The sequence below is a fragment of the Camarhynchus parvulus genome, chromosome 26 (assembly GCF_901933205.1).
Source record: "Camarhynchus parvulus chromosome 26, STF_HiC, whole genome shotgun sequence".
Lineage (NCBI taxonomy): Eukaryota > Metazoa > Chordata > Aves > Passeriformes > Thraupidae > Camarhynchus > Camarhynchus parvulus.
The window spans coordinates 4,802,877-4,825,867 of NC_044596.1; the positions used below are offsets into that span (position 1 = coordinate 4,802,877).

The 22,991-nt window shown below is 52.4% G+C and overlaps 2 protein-coding genes across 9 annotated transcripts; one reads left to right on the top strand and one right to left on the bottom strand.

Annotated features, from left to right (window-relative positions):
* Positions 1-130: 130 nt before the first annotated feature.
* Positions 131-3,697, top strand: OARD1 (O-acyl-ADP-ribose deacylase 1). 8 transcript variants are annotated; one of them, XM_030965970.1, is made up of 6 exons: positions 131-341; positions 785-849; positions 1,498-1,687; positions 1,796-1,854; positions 2,536-2,648; positions 2,942-3,697. In XM_030965970.1, exons 2-6 carry the CDS (start codon positions 817-819, stop codon positions 3,042-3,044), a joined length of 498 nt encoding a protein of 165 aa, XP_030821830.1. In that variant the 5' UTR covers positions 131-341; positions 785-816; the 3' UTR covers positions 3,045-3,697. The 8 variants fall into 8 exon arrangements, with proteins under 8 accessions (XP_030821830.1, XP_030821832.1, XP_030821831.1 ...); XM_030965972.1 differs by having other exon boundaries at positions 1,543-1,687; XM_030965971.1 differs by having other exon boundaries at positions 133-266.
* A 683-nt stretch (positions 3,698-4,380) lies between these two features.
* Positions 4,381-20,767, bottom strand: APOBEC2 (apolipoprotein B mRNA editing enzyme catalytic subunit 2). Its single transcript, XM_030965976.1, has 6 exons — positions 20,653-20,767; positions 19,041-19,249; positions 17,935-18,073; positions 9,286-9,443; positions 5,399-5,946; positions 4,381-5,003 (listed from the first exon to the last, which is right to left on the bottom strand). The coding sequence occupies exons 2-5, from the start codon at positions 19,211-19,213 to the stop codon at positions 5,406-5,408; spliced, it is 1,011 nt and encodes a 336-aa protein (XP_030821836.1). The 5' UTR covers positions 19,214-19,249; positions 20,653-20,767; the 3' UTR covers positions 4,381-5,003; positions 5,399-5,405.
* Positions 20,768-22,991: the final 2,224 nt, after the last annotated feature.

Sequence of the window (22,991 nt, forward strand, 5' to 3'; positions counted from 1 at the left end):
CCTGCGCGGGGGCAGCGGCGCGCGCGCGCGGGGCGGGCCACGCCCAGCCCTAAGCTCCGCCCCCTGGCCGGAATGCTCTGGCCGGGACCATGGACAGGGTCCGCCCGCGCGCGCCGCCGCCATGTTGTGTGGGGCGGGGCCGCCATGTTGTGTGCGGCCGTACCGGCGTGTTGTGTGAGGCAATACCGGCGGATTGTGTGAGGCGACACCGCCATGTTATGTGCGGCCGTACCGCCGCGTTGCGTGAGGCGATACCCCCGTGTTGTGTGAGGCGATACCGCCGTGAGGGCTGAGGACGATCCGCCATTTCGCCGCGAGGCGGAGCAGCTGAGGCTGAGGCGGTACCGCCAATGGCCCCCTGAGGCGGAGCAGCTGAGGCTGAGGCGGGGCCGCCCTTGCGGCTCGGCCGGAGCGATGTGGGCGGCGCTGGGCAGGCTCGGCGTGGCGCAGGCCGTGGGCCCGGCCCGGTTGATCGCTGTGCGCCCCGCGGGTGCGGCGGCCGAGTGGCGCTGAGGGGTGGGAGGGGAGTAAGGAGGAGGAGGGTGATGATGGTGATGGTGATTAGGAGGAGGGAGGCAGCCTGGGGGTGCTCATTGTGCAGTGACCCAGGGCTGGGGCCTCCTCCCGGGCCGGAGCTGTAGGCGCAGCGGGACCGGGGCATCTTCAGGGGTGCCATGGTTGTCCCGCTGTCACAGATATAATTAGGCTCAGCCTCGCCCCCTCTAACACACTCTTACTGCCTAGCTTGAGGTTCCTAATAATTGTTTTTCTCTCATCTTTCCAGCCGGAGGAGCCTTCTCCATACCCCACGTTACCATGGCCACCCACTTCTCCAAGGATCAGGAGAGAGTGCGTAGGAAATGGGTTACATGGGATATTATTGTCTGTGCAAAGAGGCTTTCCTCTCATTACAGCCCTGACAGCACGGCACTGGCTGCATCCTGCAGCTTCTGAGAGCTGCCAGTGCTGAAATCCGTGTGCTTTTTGTGTGGAATGTCAGTGGGGCAGATGCTGTGCAGCAGCAGAGAGCTCACCTGCCTGCCTGGTGGTGCTGGAGGGGTTTCACTAATCCAGCTGTGCTCCCTGTCACATAATTACCCTTTCAAGCTTTGATTTTGTAAGATTACCCGCTGAGCTGGCACATGATGCTCATAAATGATCTTGTTGAGGAGGTGTAGTGGGTTTGTAATTCTGTGTACGGGATGTGTAATTCTCTGTAGTGGCTTTGTAATTCTCTGCAGTGGGTTTGTAATTCTCTATATTTGGTTTGTAATTCTCTATATTTGGTTTGTAATTCTCTATATTAAGTTTGTTATTCTCTGAATTGGGGTTGTAGTGCTGTGAATTTGGTTTGTAGTTCTGTCTGTGGAGTTTGTAATTCCACATGGGTTGGTGATTCCCCCCCTTGGGTTTGTAGCCCATGCCAGCTCAAACACTTACTCCCTGCACAGCAAACTCAAACCCTGCCCCTCTTGCTGCCCATTCCCTGGTCACCAGAGCCCTGTGTGCTCTCTGAGGAGGTGCTGTTGCCCTGCCCTGCAGATCAGGTGTGTCAAGGGGGACCTGTTCTCGTGCCCGGGCACGGACGCCCTGGCTCACTGCATCAGCGAGGATTGCCGCATGGGCGCCGGCATCGCCGTGCTCTTCAAGAAGAAGTTTGGAGGCGTCCAGGAGCTCCTGGATCAAAGTGAGTGGTGCTTGAAGGAGCTCCTGATTTCTAGCAGGGAGGGTGTTGGAGCTGTTTGGGGTTATGGAGCATGGCTGTTGTAAAAACACCTTGGTTTTTGTGCTTTAGAGAAGAAGACGGGGGAGGTGGCGGTTCTGCAGAGGGATGACCGCTACATTTACTACCTGGTAAGGGCTGGGGTGGCACTGGGACACCTCCCTGGAGCTAAACTGTCACATTAATAGCTCTGGAGGTTTTGGTTGTATTCATGGAATCAGGGAATCACAGAATGATGGGGTGAGAAGGGACTTTAAATCTCATCCTGAGCAGGGACACCTTCCCCTGTCCCAGGGTGCTCCAAGCCCCATCCAGCCTGGCCTTGGACACCTCCAGGGATGAGAGAGCCACAGCTGCTCTGGGCAGCCTGTGCCAGGGCTTCACCACCCTCACAGGGAACAATTCCTTCCCAATACCCCATCTAACCCAGCCCTCTGACAATGTGAAGCCATTCCTGTTGTCCTGTCACTCCAGGCCCCTGTAAATAAATTGTCTCTGTCTTGTTGGCTCCCTTTGGGCACTGGAAGGGAGTTTCTGGAATGTTCCTCTCAATAAGAGATGTGTCCTCAAACATTGCCTGTGAGGAGGAGCCAAGCTGTTGTGTGCACCTGCATTTCACCTTTACATGGGCAGAACTGGCTGCTAAATTAGAGTGTTTTAAGCTGTGAAATGTTCTTTGCTCAGGTCTTTCCACAGAGACAAGTCTGGTGGTGTTTCAGGATATCAGGGAATGTGTATTTTGTATTTATAACAGACAGAAGTTTGCAGGGGTCATGCCCAAGGCACAGCTGAGCTTTTCTGTTTTTCTGTAGATTACAAAGCAGAAGGTTTCTCACAAGCCCACCTATGAGAGCATGCAGAAAAGTTTGGAAGCCATGAAAGCTCACTGCCTGAACAACGGAGTCACCGACATCTCCATGCCCAGGTGAGGGGCTCAGCAGCTGGATGCCAGTGTTGGGTGTTCAGTTTCTAGAAGGATGTCTGAGGGATGATCCCCTGCTGTGAAATAAGAATTCAAGCACCCACCTCTATCCAACTCCTCTGTTCAATTGAGGAAATTTATTTTGCATTTCCCTGTACATTTGTTTCCTTGTTCTCCCCATGTTCTGTGGGTTCATGGGGAGCTGTGGCAGGGCCACCTCAAACTGCAGCTGCTCCCAGGGTTGGTTTGGCACAGCACAAGGCCCAACAAGGCTCTTTTGGTGCTCTGTCTTCCAGGATTGGATGTGGACTCGACGGCCTGCAGTGGGAAAAGGTGTCAGCCATCCTTGAGGAGGTGTTTGAGAACACTGACATCAAGATCACAGTGTACAGCCTGTGAGCAGCGCAGTCCAAGATCCCCATTTCCCCCAGTTTTGGGAGCAGAACCTCTGAACGGACAAGGGGGGACCTGTGTGTGGAGCACGTTCTGCATTCGGGTGTCACTCACTCGTGTGACAGTGACAGGGGCTTCCAGCAGCGACAAGCTCCACAGAAGTTCATTTGGGCTGTTAATTAGCAGGGGGCAGCGGCGCTGTGCAAACCCTGGGGGAGCTCCCAGTGTGTCCCTGCAGCCACCAGGTGTCACTGGGGCTCCACGCAGTGAAACGGAGCCGCTGCCGTTGGGGACTCGGGGTTTCTGGTGGCGCTGGCACCTCTGCTTTGTTCTGTTTGCGATGTCCTGCCTGCCACTGGGGTCACTCACACTGGAACGGTTTCATTTCTCCCTTCCTGCCACAAATTGGGTTTGCTGAGGTCGTGCTCACTCAGGATCATGGTGTGATGTGAAATAAACACTGCCCTGATGTTGGACTGGTACCTGTGGCTCTTCTGGGGACAGCCTGGGATTGCAGGGAATGCTGGAGGGGGGTAAATACACCTGGTGGGTGTGTTTTATTCAACAGCTCTGTAATTTATAGTCTGCAGAGCTCTGTTTGGTGAGGATCCAAACAGGCTGGTGTGCTCTAAAAACTCACAGGATGGGGTTTAAGGTGGGCTTTTCACATTTCTTTCTTTGTTGCATTTGTAGTCCAGGTGTTACACAAAGGTTGGTGTTTGTCACCCAAAACTAAAGCAAATCAGCACCACCCCTGCTTCTGAGATCCATGGAAATCTCCTGATTTGGCAGAGTTTGTTCCAGAACTAAGAAACCGCCACAGACCTTCCCTTCCCTTCCCTTCATGTTTGGTTTTTAAACCCTCCCACAATAACAAATCTTTGGGACTTCTGTCATTCTGCATGCCCAGAAAAGTGCCAGGTGTGTTGAAGAAATACAAAAATGGGACATAAGAGTTGGGAATTTGGTAACATGACAGGGTTCCTGATTGGATTCCTTGGGAAGGGACTGGGTTACTCAGTTCTGTTTGTCTTTATCCTTACTCTTCCTTGTTCCTTGCCCATATTTTGTAAACCTGTTTGGTGGGGAATTGCTGTAGCTGGGAAAAACAACAGAGGAATTGGGAGCAATGAGCTGATCCAGAACAGGCATGGAGGCTGCTCATGGATTCAGTCTTTCCCCTTATTTGTGTCTGGGTTTTTGTTCTGGTTCCTTACTCATCGCATCCCCGTGAGCTTTGTTGTACATGGAAAATGATCCTGCTCTCCAGCAGTTGTGTGTACTCTGGAAATTTTTTTGGCATTTAGTTCTCCCTTCCCAGCTACAAAATATTCCCTGTGTGGCTGTCCTGGGATGTCCTTGAACTCAGACTTGTCAGGTTCAATTTAGGACTTCTTGCAAGTAGAGAAGAAGGAATAAACAGTGTTTTGGCTTTTGCAGTGGCTTCCCATTTTATTTCACTCTGCTTTCCCAGGTTTATATCCCAAACAACATTGTTTGATATCGAATTCTTGGGCTCCATCATGATTTGGAAGAGAGCTGTTGGCCCCGAATTAAATCACAGCTCTGACTATTGAGGAGAACAGAGGGAGAAAACTGATTTTTCACCTTTAAATCTGTTTCTTTTCCCCTTTCTAATCCATTTATCTAACCAGCAGCTTTGTTCTAAGGTCTCTTCCCATGAAATATTCCCAGAACGTGATCCCACAGCCTGCCTGTGGATCACTGCCATCCCTTTCACCACAGCATGGGTTTGGTTGGGGCAGGGAGGGGGAGGAACAAAAAACACCCAAAAAATCCCAAACACCAGAGGTCTGTGTTGTGTGTGTGTGTGTGTGTTTGGAGTCCCACAGGGCCTTGTCTCCCAGAGCCTGGTTCTCCATCCTGCTGGAATCAAAGCTTTGGGAAGCAGGACTGTCCCAGGTGTCCAGGTCTGTCACATCTCTTCATGGATCCTTTCTGATCCTGGGGAGGAAAAAGAGACATCCCAGAGACTCAGAGGTGACTCTTCAGTACCCCATAGAGAAGGGAATTCTGCAACCACTGGGATTTCCTTTATTGGTGTTTTTTAGACTTTGGGGTGTGAGTAAAATCCCCTTCAATCCCCATCCTCTCCCTGTTGTCCTGAACATCATCCCTGTGGGGAGCAGGGGGGTGTTCTGGTGGCCCTAGAACCTTTTTATTATTTATTCCTGGAGGAGAAGACAGAAAAGCACTAAATCCCTTGGGAATATGCTGTGGGGGAGCCCCTGGAAGGGGAAACCCACTGCCTGGGATTGTTAGCAATATTCAGCTGACAATAAGAGAAATTGGAACCCAAATTAAAGAGAGGAGAGTTAATCAGTGACCCCGTCACTCACCTGAGCCTCAGTGCAAGATCTCCGCCAGCTTCTCCTCATAGTACTGAAAATTCTCCTGAATATCCTCCCAGGGCACAAAGGACTTGGCCTCCTCCCCTTCCTCCTGCTCCACAAAGTTCTTCCAGACATACTCAAAGTCTTGAGGCTTCATAATCCTCAGCTTGCAGCCGGCCTCCTTCATGCTCCTGAGGGCTGCCTGCATCTCGGGCTCCTCCCACATGAAGAGCCTGCCCACCATGATGGTGAGGCGCAGCCCCTTGTTCTTGCGCAGGGCCTCGCAGATCCTCTGGGCGCAGGTGACACAGGGGCTGGAGGACACGTACCAGGTGACATCGTGGCGGGCACCGGCCTGGCACGTGGGCAGGATGGTGTTGAAGAAAGCCATCTCGGCGTGGGCGGCCGCATGCTCGTCCTCCAGGTACCCCCGGCTGGTCACCGGCTCCTTGCCCTGCGTCTCCACCACGTAGCACAGGAAGGTTTTGTTCCTGCCCGAGCTGTACTCCACGTTCCTGAACTGGAATTTGAAGAAGATGGCTGGGAGGCGTTCCCTGAGGGGAGAGGAGAGAGCAGAGAGGAGGCTCAGAGGCAGATTTAGATGAGGGTCACACTTTTGGGTCACCTTTACCCATGAGCAAATCACTGCATCACCTCTGATATCTCTGTGTTCCAAGGTTTAGTTTGGGAGGTGTTCCCTGAGAGGAGAGAGCAGAGAGGAAGCTCAGATTTAGGTAAGGATCACCCTTTGGATCACCTCTACCCATAACCCAAATCCCATGAGCAAATCACTGCATTGCCACTGATTTCTCTGTGTTCCAAGGTTTAGGTTAGAAAACATCCAGGATCAAATTCAACTTTGCTGTGAAAATGTGGATTTCCTGCTGGATTCCTTACTGATAAACTTCACCTACTCTTTTAATTTATTGTCCACATCTTCCCTTCTGTGACTCCAAGATCACCTCGTGGTGGAACATCTCATGGGATGGCTCTGGAGATGGGAAGGGAAAGAGATGGAAAAGTGGGAAAAAAAATCCATGTGCTTTCCAGAATAGCACATTTACTGCTTGGTATCCTGGATAATGAGTGCTTCTTTGGCTAAGGATTCTTTAATTGATGATTCTTTGAAGGGCAGACATGAGACACCCATTCCAGAGCAATGTCTGCAATGAGTGGTTTCCCAATAACATCAGGTTTTTAAATACATCAGAGGCACAGGGAATTTCATCCCTGATTTAACTCTCTGACAGCAAAGGGGTCACAGCAGTGACGAGGTTGGCTCTGGCTTTTCATGGAACAGCTGAAGCAGCAGCAACCTGCTCCAGGATGGATTGACTCAGGCTGGATTGACTGGGAGCTGCATTTAGCCAGCCCTTCCTGATGGATTTTCTTGCTTATCTCGGCGTGTGCCTGGGCTTAGCTGGGATGTTCACCTCCATTCTGCTGCCAGCACTTTGGAATCTGCATTAGTTCAATTAATAACGTCCCAAGAAGGAATAGAAACAACACTCGGAGTCTATTCCAGTGCCTGGCAACCTTTGCTGTGAAGAAATTCCCCCTGATGTCCTCCCCTGGCACAATTTGAGGCCATTTCCCCTCATCCTGTTGTCTGGGAGAAGAGGCTGATCCCCACCTGGCTCCAGCCTCCTGGAGAGTGAAAATGTTTATGGAAATAATTTAAAAACTGTTCACAGACTCCGAATTCCCCAATATTCTCAATATAAACCCCTGCTCTGACACCAGGCTGGGGTGGCACAGCTCATCTGAGGAGAGGAAAGGTCAAAATTGAAACCTCCCCTGAAAAGCATCATTAAATGACATGTTTTAGGGATTACTCCATGCTCCAACCTAATTTATCAGTTTTCTCTGGGTAGCAAAGTGATAGATCACATTGTGACCAAAAAAAAATTGAATTTTGAGAAAGAATCTTCAATCTGGGCTTGAAGTTGCTGAAATCAGATGGGCTGGAGGAAAGAGCAGCTACCCAGTGTGACCCTGGCACTGTCACACAGGAGAGAAGGAAAACATCTAATGAGGAAATAAGAACGTGAATTATCTAAAAGAGTAACAAGGAATTATTCCTACAAGGAGCCTCATTTACACCTGGGGAAAGTGGAAATAAATGTGGCAGGAAATGCTCCCGGATTGGGATTACAGACTGTGTTCAGCCAAAAAAAAAAAAAGGGGGATAATATTCTTAAAGGGAGTAATTGGCTTCCCAGGGATTCCTGGAAGCCAGACTCCTCCTGGAGCTGTGAGCAGCAGAGAGAGAACTTGGCTGGGAGTCCTGAGATGCCCCTGATCCAAGGGCTAAAGCTGAAATGCAACATAATTAGGTTTAAGTGCTTCTTCCCTGGCTGCACTTGTGTTTCCCCATCACTCCCATAACTGCCTTGATTGGCTGGGAATTTGTAAATCACTGGAAAAACCCTGGTGGTGATCCCAGGTCACAGCCTGGCCTGATCTCCTGGTGTCCTCCTTAAAATGAAACTAAAAAAAAATCCCTGGGGTTTCTCCGCCTCTTTGGGGCTCCTTTAGGATTTTTGTTTCACTTCCTCACTGTCCCCTTTGCAGGGTGGAAAATCCTGTCAAATCCTGGAATGCCCATGGCATTGCAATAAAGGATTTAACTGCAGGATGGTGCTAAGGGACTTTTCCAGCCATGGTTAGCCCAGAGCCTTGGGCTTAGCAGGGAAGTTTGGACATCCTGCTCAGTCCCTCGGCACTCCTAACTGCAGGCTGAGTGCTCCAAGGCTAGAAAACCCCATTCCCTCATTAAAATTCATTTTAGGACATGTCTTAAGTGTTCAGAATTTGGCCCAGTGGTTTATATCCACAATGTAGCTCCATTCCTAGCAGAGGGATGTTCTTTCCTTAAAAGCCACCGCTAATCATTTATTTCTATGATTATGTGTGGCAGAGACTACCCCAAGAAGGGATTTTTTTCACATTTTGAGGAGAGAATGGAGATTTTTCCTGCCCTGAGCTGGAATGGAACCCAATTTTGTTGCAGGGCTGCTGCCTCACTCATCCTGGTCAGAACAAGCAGCCAAATTTCACCTGCAGGGCCCATGGCACTGCCAGGAGGATTCCAGGGGATATTTTGGAGGCCTGAGTTTTAAGTTTTAAGTTTAAGTTTTAGTTTTAAGGAGCTGGAAGAAATCCTAGGTTTGGTTTATTTGCTGGGACACTCCTTTGGGGAAATATGAGGGGAGAAGGACTCATCCTGCTGCTCCTCCAGGGACAGACACCCAGGGCTTTTCCTACTTGCAGCTGTCAATTATGGCTGAGTTCAGCTTCCACCAGAGCCCTGGGATATCCTGCTTTTCCAAAGGCCAGGCTCCCTGCTGCCCTGCTGCCTTCAAAACTGCCTCTTGTTTTGGAGCCTTTCTGCAAGTTGGGCTTTTTGGTTTCTTTATGAAAGTCAGGTTCCAGCTGTGGCTGTGGAGCTCTTGAAAATGTGAACCTTTAGGTCTCTTGAAAAATCTGTCCCTCAGGCCCATCAAGCCAATCAGCCATAGCAGGGGTGTTTTTTCCTGATCCACAGGTGGAGAAACTCTCAGACAAGAGCCATTGATCACAGCAAGAAATCGATACTGAGCTCTCATCAAAGCCAACACCTCCATCCCCATCCTGTCTGTGGGGCTGGGAGGGAGCCAGCACTGCAGAAACAGAGCTGTTCCTGCAAAACAAGTGCACTTTTCTGCCTGCCTGGTGGGAGTCCATCCTCTCAAAGTCAGCAAAACTTAGAACAAAATCCCACGATAAATCCAAACCATTTCAGATTCTTCCAAAACGCGCTGCAGAAGATGCTGCTTGTGTTGCTCGACCTAAAAGCCGAGACAGAGCTCACTGAACTCCCCCAATCTCATATTTAAATCCCAATCTCTTACCCTGTGACAATCTCAAAGGGTGGCAGGTCCTCCCTCTTCACCTTCTTCTTCTTCCCCTCGCCCTCCTCGGCGTTGTCGGGTTCCCCGTTCTGGGCATTGCTGGGCTCCTCCTGCTTCTCTGCCATCTTCCCCGGGACACTGGGACCGAGCTGTGGCCGCTGGGAGAGAGAAAGAGCGATTTCTGAGAGCTCTGGGAGCCGAGGGAGGAGGGAAAACAGAGCTGGGAGTTCCTGCCCCAGGCGCAGTTGTCAGGAACTAAATATGGAACAAAGCGGCGCCGGTGGCAGGGGCTGGACAGGGTTGGGTGACCCAGGGCTCTCAGGTGTCACCTCCTTCCCCTGCTCTCTCCAGCTCCTTTCAGCAGCCCCTTTTGCTCCCCTTTTCATGTCAAACCAAGTGACAACGTCTCAGTGGGCGGGATGAGCCCATCATTTTCCCTGATGGAAAATCCTGGAAGCTCTGGGGTGTATGTATCCCGAGGCACGGGGCACTCCCTGCTCTCACAGCCCTCTCCCTCCTCTGCCAGTGGATTCCATGGCTGACCTTGAAGGACCAGCTCAGCCTGGCCTGGCCCAGGCAAGAGGGGAAAGGAGTCGTGGTCATTTTGGGGGAAAATCTCTGGTTTTGGTGGGTTTGGCTTCCTGGATCACCTGGAGCATCCCGTGGTTCCTCCCACCCTGCTCATGCAGGACCCTGAGGGGGAAATCTCCTGGCTGGAGCTGTAAATCCAAGCCAGAACCTTCTCCCAAATATTTGGAAGTCCTGCTGGAATTCCCAGTGGGCAGCAGGGCTGCTTCTCCCATTGTTCTGCATTTTCCTCCTGAGTGTTCCAGGAGTTCCCAGTGCACTGGGTGTATCTGGGTTGGAGGAGTTTTTCCCTCTCTTTTTTGTTCCCCTCAGGATTATATGAAACTCTCCCAGAGTCTCCCTCTCAGTTTCAGTAATTTACAATTTGTACCAATCCTGCCTGAGCCGAGTTTAATTAAAAACCTGGGTGAGGTTTTCCCAGGGACCAATCCTGGCCATGGAGGCAAAGGAGGTGGGAAAAGTGTGGCTGGGCAGGAGTTTGGAATCAAAGCACACTGGAAATCAAACCTGTGGGTTTGAACCCACCACCAGCAAACTCTGAGTAAATGTGAAATATTCAGCTGTATTTGATGGAGTATTCAGTCAGTATTAGTGGAAAACCTGCTCTTAGTTTGAGGAGGAAAAGAAGTATTCCATAAAAATCAAATCAGTGGGAATATCTGCTTTGGAGCCAAGCCAGCCTTTGTGATCCTGTTAAATTCAGCTCTTTAGAGCCTTGGCAGGAGGCTGCACCATCTCAAAGTGAAATAAATCCACACCATCAGGCAGGTCATTTATTATCAGAGGAAATTAATAACAAATTATCACAGATAATTAATTCTGGCTGCTCTTCCCAGCCCCCTTGCCATCACCCTGCCTTTGCTGGGCTGGATATCCTTTGCAGCTTTTCCCCAGTGCCACCATGGATGCAGTTTTTGGGGACAGAGCCCCCCTTTGAAGAGTTGTTGTTTGGGTGGTGTTGTTTGGGTGACAGAGCTGGCAGTGTTGACAGCCCAACCAAGGATTTGACAAATTTCAAGACATCCTATCCATGGAACATATATCTTCCACGGCGCAGGATTTTATTTCTTTTTAAGCCTAGAATACTTTCCTGCAGGGCTGGGGTGGTGTTTTGCCTCCTGTGTGGTGACAACGCTCAGATTCCACCTCCCCTGTCCAATTGCTGTCACCTCTGACATTTCAGGGGCTGCTTTTAGGGTGGGAATCCTCTCCCAATGACTGACAGCTCATTTCCTCCTAATCCTGATCTTTTCGAGCAGCATCTCAGCCCCTCTGCAGTCCCTCTGACCCACTCTGCTTTATTTTTGGAAGCTCTTCATGGCTGGGGTCCCAGTTTTGCTGCAGCTTCAGCCTGGCCCCTGCGAGGGCTGAGCTCTAATCTAATCTGGGGAATGTGGCACCGAGGCTGCCCCTCTCTCCAGCCTTGCCCAGCTGCTCCCCAGCTCCATCTAGGGCAGTGCTTGGAACGGCCATGATCCAACCCCCACTGCAGCCAAAAATATAAAAGGGCACCACGGAGCTGCTGCATCCGAGCTGGGGGTGGGTGAGGGCTCTGGGGGCTGCTTGTGGCCCCAAATGTGTCCCCTCGGGGGTCCAAATTGCAGAGTTTGTACTGAGGTTCCCCTCCACCTGTCCCTGTCCCCGCTGATTTCATATTTTACCCGCTTGGCTCTGAATTTGTTCATAAAATCCATGTGGGATCATTGAGTCCCACCCTGAGCACTCAGTGCCACCTCCAGGTGCCACCACCAGGGATGGGCACTCCAAACCCCCCTGGGCAGCCCCTCCCAGCCCTTTCCATGAGGAAATTCCTGCTGATGTCCAACCTGAGCCTCCCCAGCCCAGCCTGAGGCCGTTCCCTCTCCTCCTGTCCCTGTTCCCTGGGATAAGATCCCAAATCCCCCCGGCTGTCCCCTCCTGGCAGGGAGTTGTGCAGAGCCAGAAATTCCCCCTGAGCCTCCTTTGCTGCAGGCTGAGCCCCTGCCCAGCTCCCTCAGGACTCTCCAAACCCTTCCCAGGTTTCTCCAAACCCTTCCCCAGCTCCCTCAGCCCTGCCATGGGATCACAGTTCAGCCACAGGGTACACCAGGACAGGCCTAAGGGACAGCCTGTGCTGGGAGAAACTTCCAGGCTCTGCTGGAATTTTGGATTTTGAGGATCCTGCATCCATCCAAGTCCAGAGCAGCTTCTTCAGTGGCTTTAGAGGCACCTCTGAGCCCTCTGATCCCCAAACAGGGATCTCTGCAGCCCTGTGTCCCCTGCAGGTCGTGGCTGGCTGTCACCCTGATTTTTTAAGGTTTTCTAAGCCTTCTGATGTTTACATTCTCGTAACGAACTTTCTCACACACTTTATGTAAATAACTTGTTGTTTTGCATTCTTTTGTGGAGGAGGAGAAATTTGATGGGCTGTTGGTTTGACCAGTGTCACTGGAGAGGTGGCACTGTCACCCTCCAACCCGCTGTCACTTTTGGAAATCTCTAAATGTTGGGAGTCAGAAATGAAATCTAAATCTGTAAACTAAATCTCTAACCGTTGGAAATCTAGAAACGTTGCAGTCAGAAATTAAGCATTCTCTCTTTTTACCCTTGAGAGAGCTGCGTGTCTGTGGCACTTCGTGTCCCACAGTGACAGCTGTCCCTGTCCCTGCAGCAGCAGGTCCTGGGGTTAACCTGGCTGTCCCCATCACCCCCACCTGCCTGCCACGGGCCCTGCCAGGAACAGGGAGCTTTTATGGCATCGTGGGGCCAGAGGAACATTTCGGGATGGATGGGAGAGCGAAACAGGAGCCTGGCGGGGTGAGTCACGGCTCAGGCCTGCTCTCCATGCCGAGGGGACAGCTGGTGGCACTAACAAATGTCTCCCTGGAGACACTGCCTGGCAGCCAGCCCTCTCCTGCTTTTTCCAGCTGTAACTACGGGACAAATAAATAAATAAACACTGACACCTTCCCTTCCTTCCTCCCTTCCTTTGGCCCTCTCCTCCTGCCTTGTCAGAACCCAGGAAATTCCTCTGGCTGCCCAGGGGGCTCAGAGACCTTGGCACAGAGCCCAAGACCCCTGTGCCTTTGATGTAGCCCTTGGAAAAAACAATTAGCAACCTTTATATGAAGGATTACAAGAAAGTCTAAGTAGAATGACAGTTAGTTTGTCACGGGGTGAAAAATAAATTTTTGGGGTTTTTAGAATGGGGTCTCGGGGTCGCTGTGCCTTTGATTTTGACCCATGGAAAAAAACAATTAGCAACCTTTATATGAAGGATTACAAGTCAAGAAAGTTGAAGTAGAATAATAGCTTATCACAGGGTGAAAAATCGATTTTTTGGGTTTTTAGAATGGGGGCTCGGGGTCCCAAGATGGAGGAATTTGGGTGTGCCTTGTCCTTTTTCCTTCTTCTTCCTGGCCTCCATCTTCTGCTGTGATGCTGGCACTTTTAGATTGGTTTAGAGCAGAAGCTCACTGTCTAACACAGGTGATAGGTATTGGGAAGTTATTGTAAATAATGTACATGTAGTTTTTAGTATAAAAAGATAACACCAGTGTGCCTCAACCCGACCTGCCAGACAGACCTCGGCGGGTGGGAGAAAGAATTTTATCGATAAGAAACAATAAACAACCTTGAGAACGAGAACTGAAGAGTTCTGAGTCCTTCTCAGATGGAAGGAAGGGGGGGAAGGAAAGGGAAAATAGGAAAGAGAAAAGGGAAAGGAAAAAGGGGGAAAGGGAAATGGGGAAAGGGAAATGGGGAGAGGAAAAAGGGGGAAAGGAAAGGGAAAATAGGAAAGGGAAAAGCAGAAGGAAAAAGGGGGAAAGGAGAGAGAAATGGCAAGGGAAAAAGGGGGGAAGGAAAAGGGGGGAAAAGGAAAAAGGGGGGAAAGGGAAGGAAAGGGAAGGGAAGGGAAGGGAAGGGAAGGGAAGGGAAGGGAAGGGAAGGAAAGGAAGGGAAGGGAAGGAAAGGGAAGGAAAGGAAAGGAAAGGAAAGGAAAGGAAAGGGAAGGAAAGGAAAGGAAAGGAAAGGAAAGGAAAGGAAAGGAAAGGAAAGGAAAGGAAAGGAAAGGAAAGGAAAGGAAAGGAAAGGAAAGGAAAGGAAAGGAAAGGAAAGGAAAGGAAAGGAAAGGAAAGGAAAGGAAAGGAAAGGAAAGGAAAGGAAAGGAAAGGAAAGGAAAGGAAAGGAAAGGAAAAGGGAAAGGGAAAGGGAAAGGGAAAGGGAAAGGGAAAGGGAAAAGGAAAGGGAAAAGGAAAGGGAAAAGGGAAAAGGAATTTGCCCATTCCAAAGGCAAATCTGGGGTTGGGGCTGTACAAACAAGAGCTTGGACAGGGCTTGGACAGACCTGGGACAGTGGGAGGGGTCCCTGCCCCTGCCAGGGGGTGATCCTTCATTTCCCTTCCATCCCAAACCATTCCAGAATTCCAGGATTCTGTGGAACCAAAGCTGCTTTGGGGCTGCGCTGCAAAGTCTGGGCAAGAAACCTTCCCGATGACTTTGAGATGTCATTAAAGTTATTTTTATGCAAGGGGGTTCAGTGTATCTGTTTAAACAGCAAATGCACCAAATGATGCTTTAAATATTAATACAGGAGGGTGTCTGACTGAATTTAATTTTCCCAATTGATTTCAAGTTGCTCTGGATAGCACAGGGAGGAATATTTGCTATTTTTGCTGCCTGTGAGAAGAGGCAGGAGGCAAAGAAAAGCTCTTTCTGCATTTACAGGTGGGCTGGGAAGAGGAGAAACTGGAAGGAAAACAAGAACAAGGCAGCCAGTCCCAGCAGCTGGAAAAAAAATCTATTAATCTTCATTTCAGATTTTCCTTTGCCTGCAGGAAAAAAATGGGAAGAGGAGATCGACCCAATTTATGAAAGCTGATCAAATATGCATTCTATATCTAATTGGAAATGTTATTAAAGGGTTGCAGGTATGAGCCAGATCCAGAGGCATCAATTTAAATGGGATTTAAATAATTCTCTCCCCTTTCCAAAAGGAGATAAAGGCTCCTTTAATCCCCCTGCCTTCTCTGCATGGCCCTGCTCATCCCTGTTCAGGATGGGCACAGCCAAAATCAGCCTGAACTCCCCCAAATCCAACGTGCAGCCAGAGCCCAGAAGAGAAAGCCCTGAAGTGTTATAGGATTTCTTTTTTATTTCTTTTTTAAAATTTATTTTATTTATTTTTTTTATTTATTTTTTTAAAAATTTATTTTATTTATTTTTAATTTATTTTTAATTTTTTTTTTCTTTTCTTTTTTTTTCTTTTTTTAATCTTATTTTTTTCTTTTTTTTTTCTTTTATTTTCTTCTCCTATTTTCTTTTTTTTTCCTTGATGTCACCGGTGCTGCATCAAAAAGACTCCCAGCCTTTTCCTGCAGCTTCTCCTTGGGACACGCAGCCCTGGGGAGAGAAATCCCGAGCCAGGGGGGGAAAAAATAATGGATCAAAGTGACAGAATCACCAAATTTTTGCTGGGCTGGTGGCACAGAGGAGCCTGTGACAGGGATGTCCCCAAGGAGGGACTTTGGGCAGCTTGGTTGTTCCAAAGCTGCCCCAGGAATGAATCCACCTCTGGAGCCTTCCCAAATCCCATCCCTGGATCCCTTTTGGGAGCCTCACCCCAAACCAGTCCAATGAGAAAAAACTCAGATTTATTTATTTCTTCTCCAAAGAACCAATGGCTTGTTTTATTCAAAGCAAATACCATTTATTACAATTTTACAGCCCCAGTTGAGCCCCCCCAACCCCAATTACAGCCCCAGTCACAGCCCAAATTAATTACAAGCCCCAATTAATTACAGCCAGTGCCGGGGAGAAGATCCACTTTAAAAAAAATCAAGTAATTTCTTTTTAAAAATCAAGTTATATATATATTTATATATAAAAAAGATAAAGTCAAATGCATCATTTCTCTCTCCCCCTCATCGAGGGACAAAGTGAACACACTTTTTTCCCCCCTGAAAATTCGGCACACCTCAGGCCGGTTAAGGACACAAAAAGGGATTTTAGTCGCTCTTGGCCGATTTCTGCTGGGGGTTGTCCTTCCAGATGCGGATGCTGAGGCAGGTGGCCATGGCCAGCCAGCCCAGGTAGGGCAGCAGCAGCAGCGCTGCCAGCCGGTTGATGCGGTACCAGGAGCACAGCGTGCCCAGGGCCAGCCCGTCCAGGCACAGCACATCGATCACAGCCTGCCGGGGGACAGGGGGGTCACACAGGGCTGGGCAACGCGGCACGGCCCCGCCCGGGGCTGCCAGAACGGCCCCGGCACCGCGGGAGCTGCGGCAGGGATGGGGCAGGGATGGGGGAACTGGGGCAGGGATGGGGAACTGGGGCAGGGATGGGGGAACTGGGGCAGGGATGGGGAACTGGGGCAGGGATGGGGGAACTGGGGCAGGGATGGGGAACTGGGGCAGGGATGGATGGGGAACTGGGGCAGGGATGGGGAAGGGATGGAGGAACTGGGGCAGGGATGGGGGAACTGGGGCAGGGATGGAGGGGAACTGGGGCAGGGATGGGGAAGGGATGGGGGAACTGGGGCAGGGGGGGATGGGGAACTGGGGCAGGGATGGAGGAACGGGGGCAGGGATGGGGAACTGGGGCAGGGATGGGGGAACTGGGGCAGGGATGGGGAACTGGGGCAGGGATGGGGGAACTGGGGCAGGGATGGAGGAACTGGGGCAGGGATGGGGGAACTGGGGCAGGGATGGGGAACTGGGGCAGGGATGGGGGAACTGGGGCAGGGATGGGGCAGGGATGGGGGAACTGGGGCAGGGATGGGGGAACTGGGGCAGGGATGGAGGAACTGGGGCAGGGATGGGGGAACTGGGGCAGGGATGGGGCAGGGGGGGAACTGGGGCAGGGATGGGGCAGGGATGGGGGAACTGGGGCAGGGATGGGGGAACTGGGGCAGGGATGGAGGAACTGGGGCAGGGATGGAGGAACTGGGGCAGGGATGGGGCAGGGATGGGGAAACTGGGGCAGGGATGGAGGAACTGGGGCAGGGATGGGGCAGGGAACTGGGGCAGGGATGGGGAACTGGGGCAGGGATGGAGGAACTGGGGCAGGGATGGGGAACTGGGGGCAGGGATGGGGGACGGGGAGGGATGGGGCAGGGATGGGGAACTGGGGCAGGGATGGGGCAGGGATGGAGGAACTGGGGCAGGGATGGGGCAGGGATGGGGGAACTGGGGCAGGGATTGGGAGAGCTGGGGCAGGGATTGGGGGACTGGCGCTGGAGAGACCCCGACCCCCAGTGTTGTCCCTGGGCTCTGCTCAGTGACATCTGAGTGTGTCACAACACGAGCCCACATTAATTAATGTGCTCATCTCCGCTCGTTATGGAATCCTGCAGATGAACACCCTGCTCATGGCCAGTGTCCCCTTTGCTGACACAACCTGCTCCTGACAGTGGCCACTGAACAAACTTTCCAAAATACCCGGGTACAGGTGGGGGAACTGGGGCAGGGATGGGGGGCTAGCACTGGAGAGACCCCGATCCCCAGTGTTGTCCCTGGGCTCTGCTCAGTGACATCGGAGTGTGTCATATCATGAATAATTAATGTGCTCCTCTCTGCTCATCTCATTATCACGTCCTGCAGATGAACACCCTGCTCATGGCCATGTCCCCTTTGCTGACACAACCTGCTCCTGATGGTGGCCACTGAACAAATTCTCCAAAACACCTGGGGAAGTGGGACGGGGATGGGGGGCTGGCACTGGAGAGACCCCGACCGTCGATGTTGTCCCTGGGCTCTGATCACACCTGGTGGCCCAGCCCGGGTGTGGCAGTGCCCAGCCCCGCCCTGGCTGTGCCCGATAAACGCCCAGAGCTGCTCCCCGTGGGGATGTGACAGCGCTGTTGTCACCCAGGGTGTGACCCCACAAAGGGCTTTATCTCCCAGCCCCGACCCTTAACTGGGGGGTGCAGCCCTGGCAGGGCCCAGCCCCATCCCCACCCCGGCTATCACAGCGAACCTGGAGGGGCTGATACCCTGTGTGGGGCTGCAGCCCCAAATTCCCACATCATTCCCCTCAGCACGGCCCCAAAGCGCCCCAAAGCAGGCAGGGAAGCCCCATTACCATGTTGAGGTTGTGGGCACCGAAGAACAAGGGTGGCCATGCCCAGTTGAGCACCAGCTGAGCCCCGTAGAGCCCCATGGGGACGATGGCCTTGCTGCTGCAGCCCCCCAGGTCGTTCCACACCAGGTAGGAGGCGTAGCTGTGGGGAGGGACAGCGGTTAGTGCCAGCCTGGGCAGGGACAGAGCCCCTCCTGCTGCTGTGTTTGCCCCAGCAGAGACTGGCAGCAGAGCAGGATCCAGGTGCTGGGAGCAGGGACAGGGCCCAGGGCACAGCTCTGGGCTGGGTTAGGTTGGAAATCAGGGGAATTGGGTTGGAAATCTTCCCCCAGAGGGTGCTGGGCACTGCCCAGGCTCCCCAGGGATGGGCACAGCCCCGGGGCTGCCAGAGCTCCAGAGAGTTTGGACATCACTCCAGGGAGGGATTTTGGGATCATCCATCTGCACTGGGCTTGCAGCTCGGGCTCTTCCTTGGTTCCATTCCACAATTCCCTGTCCCTCCCTTCCTCCCAAATCTCCCCTGTCCCACCAGAGCGGCTCCTGGCCCCTGCCCAGTGCCACGGCTGGTGGTGGCATCCCCCAGGCTGTGTCCCTGCCTGCAGCGTGCCAGGGCCACACCTGGCAGGGACACACCTGGCTGGCACACACCTGGCAGGGACAGGGCCACACCTGGCTGGCACACACCTGGCTGGGACACACCTGGCTGGGATGGGTCACACCTGGCTGGGACAGGGCCACACCTGGCAGGGACACACCTGGCTGGGACACACACCTGGCTGGGACACACCTGGCTGGGACACACCTGGCTGGGACACACCTGGCTGGGACACACCTGGCTGGGATGGGGTCACACCTGGCTGGGACAGGGCCACACCTGGGGACACACCTGGCTGGGACACACCTGGCTGGGACAGGGACACACCTGGCAGGGATGGGGTCATACCTGGCAGGGATGGGGTCACACCTGGCTGTGACAGGGACACATCTGACAGGGTCACACCTGGCTGGGACAGGACACCCCAAAGCTGGGGCAGAGCCTGGCAGGGCTCAGGGCTGTGCCAGGGCCAGCAGGACAGCAGGACAGCAGGACAGCAGGACAGGACACTCACCCCATGCCCGTGTACAGCATGGTCCAGGCCACAGGGAACACCCTGCGGGACGGGCACCAGGAAGGTTTTTTCAGCTTCTCGTACCACGCTGGGATCTCCTTCCTGTTCAGGAACCAGCCAAGGAATCCTCCAACGTGGGGCAGGACGGTGAAGCCCACGGTGTAAGCCCACATCCTCCCTCAGGAGCTTGAAATTGCTCTTCTTGTGCTCTAAGTTAAAAGCAAATTCACAGCATCACTTTTCAAGGATGGTTTTTTTCCCTACTTCCATCCTCTAATTCCGTGTTGCGCTTCATCCCCTAAGGCAGGCGGAAATGATTTAATGTGTTCAGCCCTCTGTGAAACGGGGATTATTCCAGTCTGGGATGTTTTCCCCCTGATTTTTCCACTCTTTCCTGCAATATTCTGGTGTTTGGGCTGTCCCCATCCCTGCTCCTGGGGCTGGCAGGCTCTGAGGCGCCTCCTGGAGCTGCTCCCCCTTCTCTGCTGCCCTCAGGATGAAAACCCAAACTCCATCCAGACTTCCCCACGATTTTTCAACGTGGATTTCTATTTTAAGTTCTATTTTAAAAGAGGCCTGTGACAGAAAAACCCTTCCAGCAGCTTCAGGAACCCACAGCAGAGAGAGCTCTCACCTTTGCGCAGGGGGAGGTTCTGAATTTGAGTTCCTTTTGTATAAAAATAAGGGAAATTTTCTTTAATAATAAAACTGTTCCCACACAATGCAGGGTAAGACCAGGACACATCCAGAATTCAGTGTCTGTCCTGCATCTTCCCCTGCAGAGCTCCAAACCTGCCACTCTTCCATCCTCCCCAAATTCCCCTTCCCTTGGGATCCGCGCAGGAATGAAAGCCCCATTAAGATTCGTCAGGAATGCCAGGCAGGAGCTGCCAGCAGAGCAGTTCTGAGCTCTCAGCACGGGCACCAAACGCACCTGGGAGGGTTTGGGATTTAGGAATGCAGGAGGAGCAGCCCCTGAGCCAGGGAAATGTCCCGGAGCACGTCCCAGGGAAATGGGGAATAGAGGATGGGACTGAGCTCCACCGGCTCTGCTTGGATTTCAGCTCACAATTAACACTCTGCTAATTAGCTCATTGTTATTGTTGTCACCACACCGTGCTTGGGAATGCCAAATTCCCACCTCACCGAGGAACAAACACCCCGAACACCGCCTCAAGCGACAATCCCTTCACCTGACAGTTCATGGCGCTCTCAAAGTACCCACAGAACCAGGAAACTGCTGAAAACTGACCCAAATTCAGTTCTGAAAGCTGCCCCAAATTCAGTTCTGAAAGCTGCCCCAAATTCAGTTCTGCCCCAAATTCAGTTCTGAAAACTGCCCCAAATTCACTTCTGAAAACTGCCCCAAATTCAGTTCTGAAAACTGCCCCAAATTCAGTTCTGAAAGCTGCCCCAAATTCAGTTCTGAAAACTGCCCCAAATCCAGTTCTGCTCTAATTGTGACCCAGCCCTGCCCCGTTCTGCTCCCCACACACACCGCAGGGACGGAATATGGGAAAATACCGAATTTCCCCCAAATCCTTTGGGGCTGCAGAGGGGAAGGAGGGTTGGAAAACCTTCTTTCGGTTTTTCTCAGCTGCCTGAGCCTTACCTGGGTCAGTGCCTCGCTGTGCCTGGCCGAGGGAAGGGCTGGGACATCCAGGACGGGCTGTCCCCGCTGCGAACCCCGAGCGCTGCAGCTGCAGCCGCGTTTTACCCAAACGGCCCCAAACGGCCCCAAACTGGGCGGGGAGCTGGGGCTGGGGCTGATTAAACTGGGAGCTGCTGCTGGGGACAGCACTGGGAGTTTGGGATGCTGGAGCTTGGGGACAGTCGCTGGGAATTTGGGGTAATGGAACCTGGGGACAATTATTGGGAGTTTGGGGTGCTGGAACCTGGGGACAATCACTGGGAATTTGGGATGGTGAAGCCTGGGGAAAATCATTGAGAGTTTGGGGTGCTGGAGCTTGGGGACAATTGCTGGGAATTTGGGGTAGTGGAGCTTGGGGACAGTTATTGGGAATTTTGGGTGCTGGAACCTGGGGACAATCGCTGGGAATTTGGGGTGCTGGAGCTCTGGGGACGATGATTGGGAATTTGGGCTGCTGGAGCTCTGGGGACAGTCACTGGGAGTTGGGGTAATGGAGCTTGGGGACAATCACTGGGAATTTGAGATGGTGGAGCTTGGGGACAATTGCCAGGAATTTGGGGTTCTGGGATCCAGGGACAATCATTGGGAATTCAGGATGGTGGAGCCTGGGGACGCTCACTGGGAATTTGGGATGGGCTGGAGCCCCAGGACAATCTCCGGGAGTTTGGGGTGCTGGGACCCAGGGACAATCATTGGGAATTCAGGATGGTGGAGCCTGGGGACAATCATTAGGAGTTTGGGATGGTGGAGCCCCAGGACAATCTCTGGGAGTTTGGGATGGTGGAATCCGGGGACAATCACTGGGAATTTGTTGTGCTGGGACCCAGGGACAATCATTGGGAATTCAGGATGTTGGAGCCGGGGACAATCACCAGGAATTCGGGATGGTGGAGCCCAGCAAGGGCACGGTGGCTTTGGAGCTGTCACCACCAGGATGGACCCAGATCCTGCAGCTGAGGGCACATCCCAGAGTGTGTCCCTGCTGTGGGCACAGGGCAGGAGCTGCTGCACTGTGGGGTGTCCCCGTCACATTCAGGGGGTGTCCTGGCACTTCACAGGGTGTCACCATCACATTCAGGGGCTGTCCCTGCCTGTCACACTCACGGGATGTCCCTGTCACACTCATGGGTGACCCTTCTGCATGTGAAGAGCGTCCCTGCCATAGACATGGAATGTCACTGTCACATTCTGGGGTGTCCCTGCCACATCCACAGGGTGTCCCTGTCAAATTCCCTCTGTGTCCTTGTCACACTCATGGGGTGTCCCTGCCACCCTCCTGGCCTGTCCCAGCCTCCCCCAGGCCCTCATTAACACCCCAATAATTAACCAGGTGCTTCCTGGGACCACCTGTGCAGCTCTTTGGCCGAACTTTCCCTGGCAGGTAAAACGAAGCTGCTCCAGGGGTGTGTGAAATGGCAGAGGGAGAAGCCAGAAATCAATTTCCATTAGGGAGCTGTCTGGCAGGGCTGGCAAAATGAAACACTAATTCCCAGCAGTTCTGGGTCATTACCTGGATTTCATGGAGGAAGGAGCAGGGCTGGCTCCTCACACGCTGGGATTTTGCTGCTGCAACAGGAATCAGGAAAATCTCCTCTTTCACTGAGCTCCCAAGGCAATGATTTTTTTTTCATGGGAGGAGAGAGAAAGAGGGCGAAAAAACTGCTGTGAAAAGCCAGATTTTCAGCCAGCCTGAATGCTGCCCTGCCGTGGGTTGCTCCAGTGGAATTCCCAGCTCCAGTGACAGATGCAGAGCTCGTTAATCACAGCCCAGCCTCCTGCATCTCCTCCCAGAGCCTGTTGCTATTTGTGACTGGAAATTTGTGTCATGGAACCATGCAGCTCCTAAAAGAGCCCAAACGGTTTCCATCCCAGTCAGCCCCTGCTGCCCCCACCAGCTCTGGCAAAAAAAGAAAAAGCACAAAATTTGACAATTTTCAGCTGGAGATTTTTGTCCCAATCCCACAGGTTTGGCAGGAGTGTGGCCAGGCTGGTTTGGAATGGAATGTGTGGAATTGAAGATGGAGAAGCTGAGGGTCAAATCCCAAGGATCTGTGAATGTGTGGAGCTGGGAATGCTGCTGGTGATGGGGGAACAGAAAATGGGAGGAGGGAAAAAACAACAGGGGCAGTTCCAGGCCTAAAAGTTCCTCCTGCACGTGCTGGAGCAGGAAACAGCCCTGGGAATGCTCTGGAAAAGGGGGATTTGTCGGGATGGAGATGGGAAATTTGTGAGGATGGAGAGGGAGAGATTTGTGGGATGGAGATGGGGAATTTGTGGGGATGGAAGATGGGAGATTTTGG

What these genes read in the sequence shown, in the direction of transcription:
- OARD1 (XM_030965968.1), top strand. Translation starts at nt 415, where the DNA reads ATGTGGGCGGCGCTGGGCAGGCTCGGCGTGGCGCAGGCCGTGGGCCCG. An exon ending in GATCGCTGTGCGCCCCGCGG is followed by an intron (nt 491 to 784) that starts GTGCGGCGGCCG and finishes TCATCTTTCCAG; the next exon opens with CCGGAGGAGCCTTCTCCATA. An exon ending in ACCGACATCTCCATGCCCAG is followed by an intron (nt 2,649 to 2,941) that starts GTGAGGGGCTCA and finishes TCTGTCTTCCAG; the next exon opens with GATTGGATGTGGACTCGACG.
- APOBEC2 (XM_030965976.1), bottom strand. Translation starts at nt 19,213, where the DNA reads ATGTGGGCTTACACCGTGGGCTTCACCGTCCTGCCCCACGTTGGAGGA. An exon ending in ATGCTGTACACGGGCATGGG is followed by an intron (nt 18,074 to 19,040) that starts GTGAGTGTCCTG and finishes CCCTCCCCACAG; the next exon opens with CTACGCCTCCTACCTGGTGT. An exon ending in CCCTTTGAGATTGTCACAGG is followed by an intron (nt 5,947 to 9,285) that starts GTAAGAGATTGG and finishes CTCTCCCCTCAG; the next exon opens with GGAACGCCTCCCAGCCATCT.